We start from the raw sequence: 13,712 nt of genomic DNA on the forward strand, positions 1-13,712 counted from the left end.
CAACACGGCACAAGTATACATATGTAACAAACCTGCACGTTATGCACATGTACCCTAGAACTTAAAGTATAATAATAATAAAAAAATAAAAAATAAAAAATATAAAAGGAGGGGGAGGGCAACATTGCAACTATCAGACCAGGACTGCATATGACTCCTGGCTCTGATTGCCAAATATATTTCAGGACACCCAGTTACATTTGAGTTTCAGATGAACAACCAATGTCTTCTGTATATGTACATCTTTAATATTTCACGGAATATACTAATATAAAATTGTTCATTGTTTACATAAAATTAAAATGTATCTGGTATTCTGTAAAATAATAATAATAATAATAATAATACTTACCTCCTAATGACTAATCCTCATAAGGATTAAATGAGCCCTTGTGTGTAAATTGGTTAGGATCATGCCTCCACAAAGTCAGCACCACATTATAGTTGTTAAAGAAAATAAACATGTATACATTATTTTGATACATGGAATATGTCATGGGAAAGAGACCCCAGACAATTCTGGTAAGGAACAGAACCAAGGCCAGTAAGTGGAAGCTGATAGGAGACAGAGACTCTTAATAACAACAGAAATTTCAGTAGTTAGAGATGGTCAAGAACGGAGGCTTGCCCTAGGAGGCAGTGACAAATAATGTCTAAAGAGGGGCTGGATTCTTTCCCTCTCTAAAATGGAGACAACATCTGTTGCACAGAGTTGCAGGGACACTAATGAGATGATGCATGTAGCTACCCACTGCTGTGTTTGTCACCAGTTACACCCTCAGTAAACAGTAATTATTGTGAATAATATTGTAAATGGGTTGTGATGAGGGTGGTACAGAAATTAAGAAAACTGCCACTTCAAACAGCACACAGTATAGTGAGGGTGACAAATACATACATAGCACATTTATCATGGACCAAGCAATGTTTTAAGGACTTCATAAACTTGACATATGTGATCCTCACAACATCCCCATGAGGCAGTATTTTCATGGTCCCCATTTGCATACGAGCAGACTGAGGCACAGAGGTAGTAAGTAGCCACCCAAGGTTTAATTGGCTTGCCCAAGGTCACCTGGGCAGCAAGGGGCAGAACAGAGATTAGGTCTCAGCCATCTGGCTCCAAAGTCCACACACTTACCTACTATGCTACCCAACTCTCGCAAGGCAACTGTAGCCATACACGACAACAAACGCACAACGGTGCGAGCACAGGGTGTTATGAGGGCCCCTAACCCAGCTGGGCTGCGGGCTTCAAGCGCCACAGGTGTTAGTGAAACCTCTCACCACAGTGGCAAAGGAGCTCAATCTTGACAGACAAGTCAGATAAAACAGTGACTGGGCGGAAGGGCATTCTGGGTGCAGGGAACAGTTCTTATCACGGAAGGAGCTGAGTAGACTGGAGCAAGAGCAAGTCTCTTCACACGGCTGGGGACTAGGGCACGTGGCTGTGGTTAAGAGTGGCCAGAGATGAAGCTGGAAAGCTGGTTTGGACCAGGTATCAAGAGCCTTGAAGGCTGTGCCAAGGAATTTTTGTTTTCGTTCAGTAGGGTCTGACAATCAAGATTAAGCAACCCCAAACCCCAACCTCTTCGCCTTCTCTGTCTCTTCCTTACAGGATAAATTTGTTCACAAATAGTTTGGAAGGCTCAGTTCTTGACCACAGGTATTATGCAGGTGGATGCTCCCCACATTACATCCTGAACACCAGGTTTAGGAAGCCCTACAATGTGGAAAGCTACACGCCACAGGTAAGGGACAACCAGGTAGCAACGGAGGGAACCCCAGCTGAGCACCCAGTTAGCAGGGTCCATGGTCCGGCCAGACAGCCTGCTAGCTGTGTGACATTAGACACATCCCCTTTTCTCTTAGAGCCTCAGTTTCTTCATATGTAAAAATGGGCAGTTCCTTCCTTTAGACCTTGCGTAGAAGATGACATGCTGTATATAGTAACAGGAGGGCGATTGTAGAGCAGTGATAGTAGAAACCATAATATCAAAAGCTACCTTGAAGGTAGAAATAAAGCTTAGGATTTGGGGTCACACTGACTTGGTGGCTCTGCCGCTTACCATCCATACAATCCTAAAGGCTAAGAGCCTCTGTTTTCCTATCTTTAAATTGGGAGTTATGGAGGTTCTACTCTGCAGGGAGAGGATTAGTGAGATGATGTGTGTAAGTATTTAGCACAGCGCCTGGCTTAATGGTGAGTCCACAGAAAATGTTAACTCTGTTGCTGCTGTTACTGCATTCTTATCAAATCCCTGCCTATTAAAAGCAGGCATTGCTCTAAGCATTTTATGAAGTGCTCTACCAATGTAAGTCCCTATTATGATTAATGTACAAACTTAGAAACACATCTCACAGACAGTGGGGTTTAGAATAGCCCGTAGGACACACACACTTGAGATCTGATGGGAGGGAACACACTGGGTGCCAGGACTGGCTCTGCCACAGGTCCCAATTTTACCTTAGGTTAAATTCCTTTTCCACTCTGGGCCTCAGTTTTCTCATCTGTGAAACTGGTGGATGGAACTAGAGGATTTTGACAGTAATTTCCACTTCCAAAATTGCATGCTGTTTTCTAGCCGGGTGTGGTGGTGCATGTCTATAGTCCCAGCCACTCAGGAGGCTGAAGCAGGAGGATCGCTTGAGCCCAGGAGGTTGAGGCTACAGCGAGTCAAGGTTGTACCACTGCACTCCAGCTTGGTGACAAAGCAAGATCCTGTCTTTAAAATGTATATATTGCACCATGTTGAAGGCTAGCTCCTTCTTACTCCTCCTTCCCTTCCTCCCCAACACACTTTTTAGCCAAGAAAGAACAAATTTAGTTTAGCGCCAAACACACCTCTCCATCAGGGTGTCCAGTGCCATCCACAAAACTTCTACTTTCAAGGGAGGATTTCAGAGCAGCCATTACCATCCAGGTAAAAGTGGATCCCAACTCAGGCAGGACATACATGGTAAACTCTCCACTCTCCATACCAACATTCTTTGAGTGCTGTGCCAGGTGTCGTGCTGTGATTTACCAGTATAAGCCCAATCCTCAGAACAAGCCTGATGAAAGGGACCATTATCGCCTCCATTTTACACATGAAGAAACTGAGGCATGGAGAGGTCAAGGCAATTGTCCAAAGTCATCCGACTAGGAAAGAGCAGAGATGCAGTGCATCTCAGCAGCCACTCTGCAGACCATGTCTGAACTGCTCCTCCTTCCCCTTGTAGCAGCTGAGCTGTTGCATCCTCCTCTGGGAATTGCAGGCATCCAGAAGCCGATGGGAGCTGTGGGCAGGGAAGTGACTTGAGACGGGTCACTCCAGGGCCCCCGAGGCAGTACCCTTGGCAGTTCCCCTGCACACAAAGCCATGAACACTGGTTTTCGAGCAAAGGGCTCTCCTAAGTTCTCTCTAAGGCACTTTCCTGTCTTTGTCACTTGATCCTCCAGCCACTGCCTTAGACCAGACCCTCATCACCCATCACCTGCACTGCTCATACAGCCTCCTCATGGATTTGTCTCTCTGACTCCAAAATTTTCCCTTCCAATCCAACCACCAGGCTGGCCCAAATCGTCTTCCTGAGGCTTGATCTACTTCCTCTGCTGGGTCGTATTTGAATTAAGCCCAGATTTCAGGACAAGTAATTCAAAAGCCTATTTTGACACCAGAACATCCTCTCGCAATATCCCCCTTTCCTCCTCACTGTTTCAACTTCTCATTGAACTGTACTGCTATCCTTGCAGTTCCTGGGGCACACCCTGCCCTTTCCCACCTCCATGCTTTTAATTAAGCTGAGCCTACAGCCCACAATGTTCCCCTGCATTTTTGCCAGTTGTAATCCAAATCAAAAACCAACCTCTAAGTTTCCACCCAAGGTATTGATCAGGTCTGTCTGTACTACTGAACCAAGAGCCCTGAGGTGGGGACACAAATTGGCCCTGGTTTTTCTGTATCCAGAGCATCTAATTCAGTATCCAGCACATAGTAGGAGTAGAGTGGCTGTCTGCTCACTGATATTGAATTGATTTGAGTCAAATGAAATAAAAAACACTTTCTTTTTCTTCTTTAGACCCAAGGCAAATACGAATTTACATTGAAAGAATATGAATCGTACTCAGATTTTGAACACAATGTCATAGAGAAAGCGGCAAGCAGTTCTGGTTTCAGTTTTGGTTTCAAAATATCTGGAATATTTGAACTTGGTATCAGCAGGCAAAGTGATCGAGGCAAACATTATATTAGGAGAACTAAACGATTCTCTCATACTGTAAGTATGTCTTTGTTGCTTTTAAACGTATATGTTGTCTTACTCCATTTTCTGCTGCTGTGACAGAACACCACAGAATGAATAATTTATAAAGAAAAGACATTTACTTGGCTGGCAGTTCTGGAGGCTGGGAAGTCCAAGATCAAGGGGCCACATCTGTTGAGGGCATTCTTGCTGCATCGTAACATGGTAGAAGGCATCACATGGTGAGGAAGTACATAAGGGGGCTGAACTTCGTTCTTTTATCAGGAGCCCACTCCCACGATAACTAGCCCTCTCCTGAAACAACAGCATTAATCTATTCATGAGGGCAGAACCCTCATGACATAATAACCTCATAAAGGTACCTCCTTTCAAAACTGTTACAATGGCAATTAAATTTCAACATGAGTTTTGGAGGGGACATTCCAGCTATAGCCTATGGATCCTTTTGAAATGACATGCTCTCCGATGTGTCTATATTCCACATTACTACTAGCCCTAACAACCGATTATCTTTCTGTTGTCTTGAAATCTTCTCAAAAAAATAGCTAACTTACTTTTTAAAGAGACCAAGCAGAGATAACCTTGTATAATTATTTTCTTTCATTTTCTAATATACTTTTCCCTTAGGTTTTCAATAAGCTTAAGATGTACCTTTGAAGACCAGAACTTCTCTGGAGACTTTTCAACCCACAGGAATTTGACTTTTATCCCAGACATCTGACTGAAATTCCTCTCTGGAATGTCACCCAAGACCTCTTCTCTGACTTCTTCGGGTGCTTGGTGGAGATGACCAAACCATTGCTCTCCTGTTTCTCCTGCTTTCTTTCTGCTCCTTATCAGCTTCCTTTCTGGGTCTAACATTCCCATCTGTCCTTTATTTAATTCATGGCCCTCTTCTCTATGTACTCTCCAATATCCCCTGGGTGCCATCTTCAACTCACTTCCTCTTTTACAGGGACAAGCTATGAGCCTTCATCACTGCTTCTAACCTCTCAGTTAAACTTCAGACCTTCCCTAACCACTCTTCTGAGCATCTTACCTGGGCATTGTGCTGACACTCCAAGGCAATGTCTTCTTCCTAAATTTTCAATGGATGTTAATGGCATATTCCTCTCTACTTTTCCAGGCAAAGAACTGAGCCAGAATCATATCTGGCTCTCACTTCTGCTTCATGTCCACATCTGTTGATTACCAAATCCTTCAGTATTACTCTTCAACATTTGTTTACACTAACTCCTATTACTTCTTAGTTAATCCAGGTTCTTTTATCTCTTACTGTGCCCAACTAAATAGTTTCTCTGTCTCCTAGCTTGCCACTTCACATGCATGAAGAAATGTTTCTGTGATGCTAATCTGATCATATCATCTGCTTCCTATTGCTTACTCCCACCCCTTTTCCTTCTCTCCTTCTCTGCCTTCCAGCTCCCTGATTCAAATTGCCAGTTATAGGATGCTAACATTGGGCCAGGCACTATCCTAACGACAGACTAGGGATCTGTAGTCTCTAGGATAATATTCTTGCCTTCATGTTCACAGTATAGTAGGAGCAGCAAACATGAAAGCCAGTGTATTCTTTTTTTTTTTTTTGGAGACAGAGTCTCGCTCTGTCACCCAGGCTGGAGTGCAGTGGCATGATCTCGGCTCACTTCAACCTCCACCTCCCAGGTTCAAGTGATTCTCCTGCCTCAGCCTCCGGAGCAGCTGGGACTACAGGCATGTGCCACCTGCTTGGCTAATTTTGTTGTATTTTTAGTGGAGACAGGGTTTCACCATGTTAGTCAGGATGGTCTTGATCTCCTGACCTTGTGATCTGCCTGCCTTGGCCTCCCAAAGTGCTGGGATTACAGGCGTCAGCCACTGCTCCCGGCCGTATTATTCTTAATTATATCAGTTATAATACAACATGGCATATGCTATAAAGGAAATACAAGCAAGTACAATGCAATCTTAGAAAAGGGAGTGCCAGGATGTGTCTGGGACCTTCAGGTTGGTATCAAATTGGAGGCAATGGCAAAGCAGAGATTTAAAAGATAAGTAGTTATGTATCAGGCAGAAAAGGGAGAAAATAACATTTCAGGGAGAAGGAACAGCATGTGCAAAATAATATGAAAGAGAATGGCAGGCTTGGGGAACAGTGAAAATTGGATGAATGCTGACATACGTGGTTGGTAGAAAGTAGCAAAGTATGGAGAGGAAAACTTCAGGGGTGTAGAAGCTGAAGCCAGAGAGGCTACTGGAGGACAAATTGTGATGGTCTTACACTCAGAGTAAGGGAGCTGATTTTATTCTGAAGGCAACAGCAAGCCATGCAAGATTTTGCTTTAAGCTAAGAGAAGCATTGTCATAATACGATCTGAATTTTAGGGTGTCAGCTCTGATTGGGGCATTGAAGGAGGCTAGAGAAAGGAAGGAGATTAGGGAGGAGGCTTTTATAATAATGCAAGCAAAAGGAGATGCAACCTAAAATATTCAGAAAAATAATGAACAGAGTACCTAGTGACTGCTTATTTAGGAAGGGTAAGGGAGAAGGAAGAGGGTCATAGGTCACTGAGGCAGGACTAGAATGGGGCAAGAGCAAGCTAGGAGACAAAATGAGGCCCCAGGGCAATAGGCACCAGCAGAGTTGGCACGGCTTTGTAGAGCTGAAGGATTTAGGATTAGGCAGAACATATCTCATAGGCATTTGCCACCTTCCTCTTTTTCTCTTCCTGTACAGTAGTATAGGGAATGCTCACCTAGGGTTGTACTAACACTTTCTAGATGTTTATACTTCATCAGGCATCACCAACTTTCAGTCCATTCCATACACGGAGAGTCACCAAACTTTTTCTGTAAAGGGCCAGATAATAAATTATTTTAGGCTTTGTGAGACTGCAAGGTCTCTGTTGCAACTATTCAACGCTGCCATTGGAGTGTGACACCAGTTGTAAACCATATGTAAATAAATGGATGCAGTTGTGTTCCAATAAAACTTTATTTACAAGTACAGGCACTGGGTTTGGTATGAGGCTTGTATTTTGCTGACTCCTGCCATACGCTGTCATTGCTGGTTTTCCTAAAGCAGCACTTTTACTCTTTCTTGTGTGGCTTTTTTTCAGAGTTTACAAGGTATCAACAAAGCGGGCACTTTTGCAGGTTAGCAAATCCTATGTCCCATCAGAGAGGTCCCATCAGAGAGGTCCCATGCCCTCCAGCTGCTCCCTGCCATGCCTGCTTCTGTTACCCTTCCCAGTCCTTATTCTCTACAGTAAAGAGGTGAGTTAAGAGCAAGCTCTTCCAAGCTGAACAGGATGTCAGAATATTTATGAGCATTGAAAGCTTGTCAAAGAGGCTGTCTTCTCTCAAGTATCCTAAAGGAATCATAAGAGTGATGACCCCGGGCCAAGAACATCGGATGGTATTTGTAAAGTTCATCTTCTCGTTCCAGATTCCTAACTTTAAAGGTCTGGTTTTCCCATGTTGGTATTTCATTTAGAAAAGCGTATTTCTGCATGCACGCTCTGACCTTGAAGTAGCACATTACAAGCTGAAACCCAGAAGCCTCATGCTCCATTACGAGTTCCTTCAGAGAGTTAAGCAGCTGCCCCTGGAGTACAGCTACGGGGAATACAGAGATCTCTTCCATGATTTTGGGACCCACTACATCACAGAGGCCGTGCTTGGGGGCATTTATGAATACACCCTCGTTATGAACAAAGAGGCCATGGAGAGAGGAGGTACACTGCCCAAGGGACCATGGCTTTCCTAAAAGCTGGGGAAAGCGTCCTAAGTTGAACTTGTAGTTTTCTTTCTACCTTCCTGGCTACACCTTCACAGTGTCATTTGCAGATTTCTCTTCCTCCTCTGTTTGATTGACAATGTCAGTCCTCTTCTGCCTAACTCCTTAGGCCATTCTCCTTTCTACAGCTCTTCTCTCTATGAAGTTGTATCCAATCCCATGGTTCTAAATACCTTCAGCATGCAGATAACTCCTGGATCTCTTCCTGGATCCATCCTGGATCTCTTCCTGCACCCAAGAGTTTATGTTGAAATGTTTCATTGATGTCTCCATGTGAATGTGTAACAACCCTCACCAGCTGAACATGTGCCCAAAGAGAACTTTTGACTTTCTTTCTCCAATACGTTTCTTCTTTAGTCATCTACATTTCAGAAATGGTTCTACCATCCAACCAGTGGCTCTAGTCATAAAACTAGCAGTCAACCTTGATTATTTTTCCTTTCTTCAAATCTATTGTTTTTTCTTTTCTTAAAATCCATCAGCTCTACCTCCAAATTATATTTCCTATTTTTCCTATTACCACCGTAGCCTCATCCCATGACCAGACCTTCACATTCAAAGTTTAATGTGAATGTGAATCAAGTATGAATCTTGGAGGAGGTAGATTCTGATTCGGTGGGTTTGGAGTAAGACCTGAGAGTGCATTTCTAACAAGCTTTGGAGTGATCCTGATGTTGCTGGCTGGTAGACCATACTTTACATAGCAAGGTCTCAGATTATTACTGTGGTCTCCAAACTAATATTCCACCCCCACCCCTCCCCTATAATTCATCTTCATACAGATATCCCAGCTCTTTCCAACTCCAATCAACTACAAGTCTGCTGCTTTCCAACCCAATATCCTTTCCTATGACATGGCACTTGTTGGGTTAAGTGAACTGCTGTAGGTCACACAGATTGCAGTGTCAGAGCCAGGGCTTGATTACCAGCCCATGTACTTGCAAGACGACTCATGGTACATAATGTAAATTTATACAGTGTGGCCTCAGTCTTGTCAAAATCAGAGGTACTTTCCTGCATAAAAATGATCTCAAAAGTGCTTTCCACTGTTCCTCAAATTGCTTCCCATAAAAGGGCTTAATAATTAAATAAGTTGGGAAAACACATAATAGATTCCACTCTCAAAGTTTCACAAATGTACTCCAATAAAATGACCTCTCCACCTATTTTGATATAACATCTGTCACACTTTCTTGACCACAGAAGTTCCTTTTCTCATAACATCTGCTACCATCTCATGGGATTCATGTTTCAAGAAATGCACTTTGGGAAAAACTGATCTACACCAACATTGCTAGACAGCCCTGGTGGTCAAAGTTGCTCTTTTCTCCCTGAACTGGCCTCAAAGTGCTCAGAGAGGTGCTTATAAGTCATGTCTGGAATTTCAGCAAGACCAGGGGAGGAGGATGCCTCAGGGAGAATTAGGGAGGAAGAAGTAGGAAATAGTCCAAAAATGAAGAAGAAATCAGGGAAATTTGCTCCTCCTCTTTGCCAGATACTATGCCTTACTTTTTATATGCATTTTCTCAACTAATTAACTAACACACTTTTTCTACTTTATCAAAGATTGGAGAAGAGTGGGTCAGGGAGGGCAGGCAGATTGTAACAGTCTCTGTACTCACTGGATCTATCCCTACAGAATCAATAAGATTGAATTTTTAGAAAATGACTCTGAGCACTTCCCCTCTTTCAAAGTCAGCAAAAATCCTCAGAGAGCATTGCGGGGAGGCTGAAAGGGGAAGTTGGGTCTGAGCTCTACGAGGTCTCTGCCCTGGTGCCAGTTGCTGCCTGCATTTCTTGTTATCAGACTGGTGATATTTGAACCCGAGTTCAAATATCAGATCAGACTGACCTATTTATTTGAACCCGAGTCCTTGTGACATCCAACAAGGGCTAGGCCTCTGGATTCGATCATATGGAAAGGGACAGAATGAATTACGTTTTATGTCATGGTCTTTTTTCCTTGCTTTCTTCAGATTATACTCTTAACAACGTCCATGCCTGTGCCAAAAATGATTTTAAAATTGGTGGTGCCATTGAAGAGGTCTATGTCAAGTTGGGTGTGTCCACAGGCAAATGCAGAGGTATTCTGAATGAAATAAAAGGTGAGTGACAGGGGCTTGTGACTTCCACATTTACAATGTTTACCCTCCTAGTGCTTCCAGTGATTACATCTCCCTCCCTTTTTGAGACAAATACTATCCCAACTTCTATGCCAAGGATGTCCTTCTGTTTTTTATAGTTTTACCACCTAAAACATATCACCAACTAACATGACTTAGCGTTGCTTATTTTTGAACTTTATATGGATGGACTATAATCCTTCCAGTCCTGTGTTTTCCATTCAACATAATGTTTTTGTGTATAACTATAGTTAGTTCACTTCTATCACGGCAGACTATTTTGTTGAATATACCACTTTTTCTTTGTCCATTCTACTATTGATGAACACTTGTTTTGTCTCCTCTTTCAAGCAATTATAATCAATGCTGCTCTGAACATCTTACATAGTTATCTGGTACACATGTACAAGTCTCTTTCCAGGGAGCACACATAGGACTGGAACTGCTGGGTTTTAGAGGGTGCGCTTTTTCAATTTGACTAGATAATGCTAAGCTGTTTTCTAAAATGGCTGCACCAGTTTATATTCCTGTTGGCCATAGATGAGGACTCCTCCCCTTCCCCTCCCCCAGCTTTTTTTTTTTTTTTTTTTTTTTTTTGAGACAGAGTCTTACTCTGTTGCCCAGGCTGGAGTGCAATGGTGTGATCTCAGCTCACTGCAGTCTCCACCTTCTGGGCTCAGGCAATCCTCTCACCTCAGCCTCCTGAGTAGCTGGGACTACAGGTGCATGCCACCATGCTCGGCTAATTATTATTATTATTATTATTATTATTTTATTTTTTATAGAGACGGGTTTTGCCATGTTGCCCAGGCTGGTCTCAAACTCTTGGGCTTAAGACATCTACAAGCCTTGGCACCCCAAAGTGCTGAAATTACAGGCACGAACCACCATGCCTGGTGGAGACGCCCCCTACTTTTTAATGCTGCTCAGGTGTTGCAGGCTCAGACTTGAGGAGCTGTTTTACACCAGTTCTTTTTTTGTTTGTTTTTTGAGATGGAGTCTCACTCTGTCACCCAGGCTGGAGTACAGTGGCATGATCTCAGCTCACTGCAACCTCCGCCTCCTGGGTTCAAGGGATTCTTCTGCCTCAGTCTCCCAAAAGCTGGGACTACAGGCGCCCACCATCATGCCTGGCTAATATTTGTATTTCTAGTAGAGACAGGGTTTCACCATGTTGGCCAGGCTGATCTCAAACTCCTGACCTCAAGTGATCTGCCCACCTTGGCCTCCCAAAGTGCTGGGATTACAGGTGTGAGCTACCACGCTGGGCTGTTTTACATCAGTTCTTTTGGCACTGGGGACATAGACACATTAGAATGGAAATAACTCACTGATATGATTGAGGGCTTTCTGGGCAACTCTATAAGTCAAAATAATAATTGCTTTATCATGGCCACTGTTGAGTAAGTATCTACTACATGCTTAGCACAGACTTTATAAATTTTCCCATAATTGTCATCTCACACAAAGAAGTGAGACAACGTAAGGCCTGGACAGGACTGTCTGGTAAGTACCTTCATCTCTCCCCGATTTCTTATCTGCACAGTGAGGATTATATAGCTACTATTTTGTAGTGAAGATTAAATGCATTCATACATGTACAGCACTTAGATTAGTGACTGACAAATAATCAATAATTATTAGCTGTTAATATACCATCTATTCTTTACATGGATGCAGAGTATCCACTTTGCAGATGAGAACAAAAAAGAAATCTCATACTGTATAAATAATTTGTCCAAAACCACAAGGCTAGACAAAGTCATAGCTGGACTCATGCCTGGTTAAGGTGTGTAGGGTGAGTGGAGGAGAGGATGAACTCAGTTTCCCCCAGGTGAGTTCCACTACACTCTACCTGCAGGAGTCAGTTTGGGGAGAGGAAAGTTATTTGACCAAGGAACAGTGGCTATAAAACCAGACAAACCTTGTTTAAAATTTATCTTTATCAGCTACTAGCTGTGTGGGCCTTGGCAAGTCACTTAACAATTCCAGGTATGAGTTTCATAATTTGTGAAGTAGAGCTAATAATGCTGGGCTCCTAAAATTGCTGTCTGGTAAAAGAAAATATCATACCCTATCTCTCTATCTAACCATCTACCTCTCTGTGTGTCTCTCTATTATCTATCTATCTATCTACTATCTGTTATCTATCTATCTATCTATCTATCTTTCTATCTATCTTTCTACCAATCTATTATCTCCTATGACCTATCTACCTACTTATCTATCATCTCTCTTCCTATCTACTCTCCTATCTACCTACCTATTTGCCAGTCTATTATCTACCTACCTACCTATTATCTCTTCATTTATCTATCTAGTCTAGCTATCATCTATCTTCCATAAACTTACTCAGTAACTAGCACTTACAGTTGCTCAAGATAAATGTCTTTTTCTTGTCCTGCCCTCAATTTGTGTTGCCTATGGATGGGTGAGTTTCCCTTTGCCCCATGCACCATGACTGCCCTGTGGGCAAGGAAGTGTCTGGTCTACCCACATCTCTCAGACAAGCTCAGTGAATATGATGTACCCAAATTGTTGGTTGGGTTGCAGTAAATTCTAGGGGGCAGAGGGGTATCCTCTGTGACCTGCTAGCTCTCTGTGTCCATTCCAGACAGAAACAAGAGGGACACCATGGTGGAGGACTTGGTGGTCCTGGTACGAGGAGGGGCAAGTGAACACATCACCACCCTGGCGTACCAGGAGCTGCCGACAGCGGACCTGATGCAGGAGTGGGGAGATGCTGTGCAGTACAACCCAGCCATCATCAAAGTTAAGGTACACAATGCTGCTCTACCATCCTTTCCTCCACCCGGAAAATAGCTTCTGAGGACCTACTATGAGCCAAGGTATAAAATGCAGAGATCACTAAGACCCAGGCCCTGATTTTGAGACATATATACGATAGTAGAAAATATATTTTAAATAAATAAATTATGACACATTGCTCAGTACTACCTAGAGACCTTTGACTCCCTCTCACTTGGGCCCCAAGTTGCTAAAAGAAACTAACAATCAGCTTCTAATTCTAGCTTGCTCCTTCGTCTTCTTCTTTTTCAGAGACAGGGTCTTGCTCTGTTGCCCAGGCTGGGCTTCAGTGGTATGATCTTGGCTGACTGCAGCCTCCAACTCCTGGGCTCAAGTGATCCTCCTGCCTCAACCTCCCAAGTAGCCGGGGTTACAGGTGCATGTCACCACACCTGGCTAATTTAAATTTTTTTTTGTTAGAGATGGGGTCTTGCTATGCTGCCCAGGTTGGTCTTGAACTCCTGACCTCAAGTGATCCTCCCACTTTTGCCTCCCAAAGTGCTGGGATTACAGGTGTGAGCCATTGTGCCTGGCCTCTAGCCTCTCTAGTGAAATAAAAGAAATATTAATTTCATTAAAATATAATCAATTAAATTAATGTTCCTTTTATTTCAGTAGAGAATCACTCATTTAATTATTTATTCATTAAACATTATGCATTCAACCCACAAATAGTTGCTAAATTCCTGCTATGCTACAGGAACTAAGGTACTAGGGAAAAATAGAGGAAGATGCAAGGATAAAACATACAATCTATG

At 43.0% G+C, this 13,712-nt stretch overlaps 1 protein-coding gene across 3 annotated transcripts in view; it reads left to right on the plus strand.

Annotated features, from left to right (window-relative positions):
* The window catches only part of C8B (complement component 8, beta polypeptide), a 46,069-nt gene that overhangs the window by 21,501 nt on the left and 10,856 nt on the right, over positions 1 to 13,712 (plus strand). For all 3 annotated transcript variants that reach the window (XM_011941428.1, XM_011941421.1, XM_011941414.1), the window contains 5 exons: positions 1,619 to 1,751; positions 4,063 to 4,260; positions 7,721 to 7,961; positions 10,000 to 10,128; positions 12,761 to 12,924. In XM_011941428.1, coding sequence (XP_011796818.1) covers positions 1,619 to 1,751; positions 4,063 to 4,260; positions 7,721 to 7,961; positions 10,000 to 10,128; positions 12,761 to 12,924 — 865 coding nt within the window. The remainder of the gene's footprint in view (positions 1 to 1,618; positions 1,752 to 4,062; positions 4,261 to 7,720; positions 7,962 to 9,999; positions 10,129 to 12,760; positions 12,925 to 13,712) is intronic.

This window comes from Colobus angolensis, unplaced genomic scaffold, assembly GCF_000951035.1.
Source record: "Colobus angolensis palliatus isolate OR3802 unplaced genomic scaffold, Cang.pa_1.0 Scaffold102, whole genome shotgun sequence".
Classification (NCBI taxonomy): Eukaryota; Metazoa; Chordata; class Mammalia; order Primates; family Cercopithecidae; genus Colobus; species Colobus angolensis.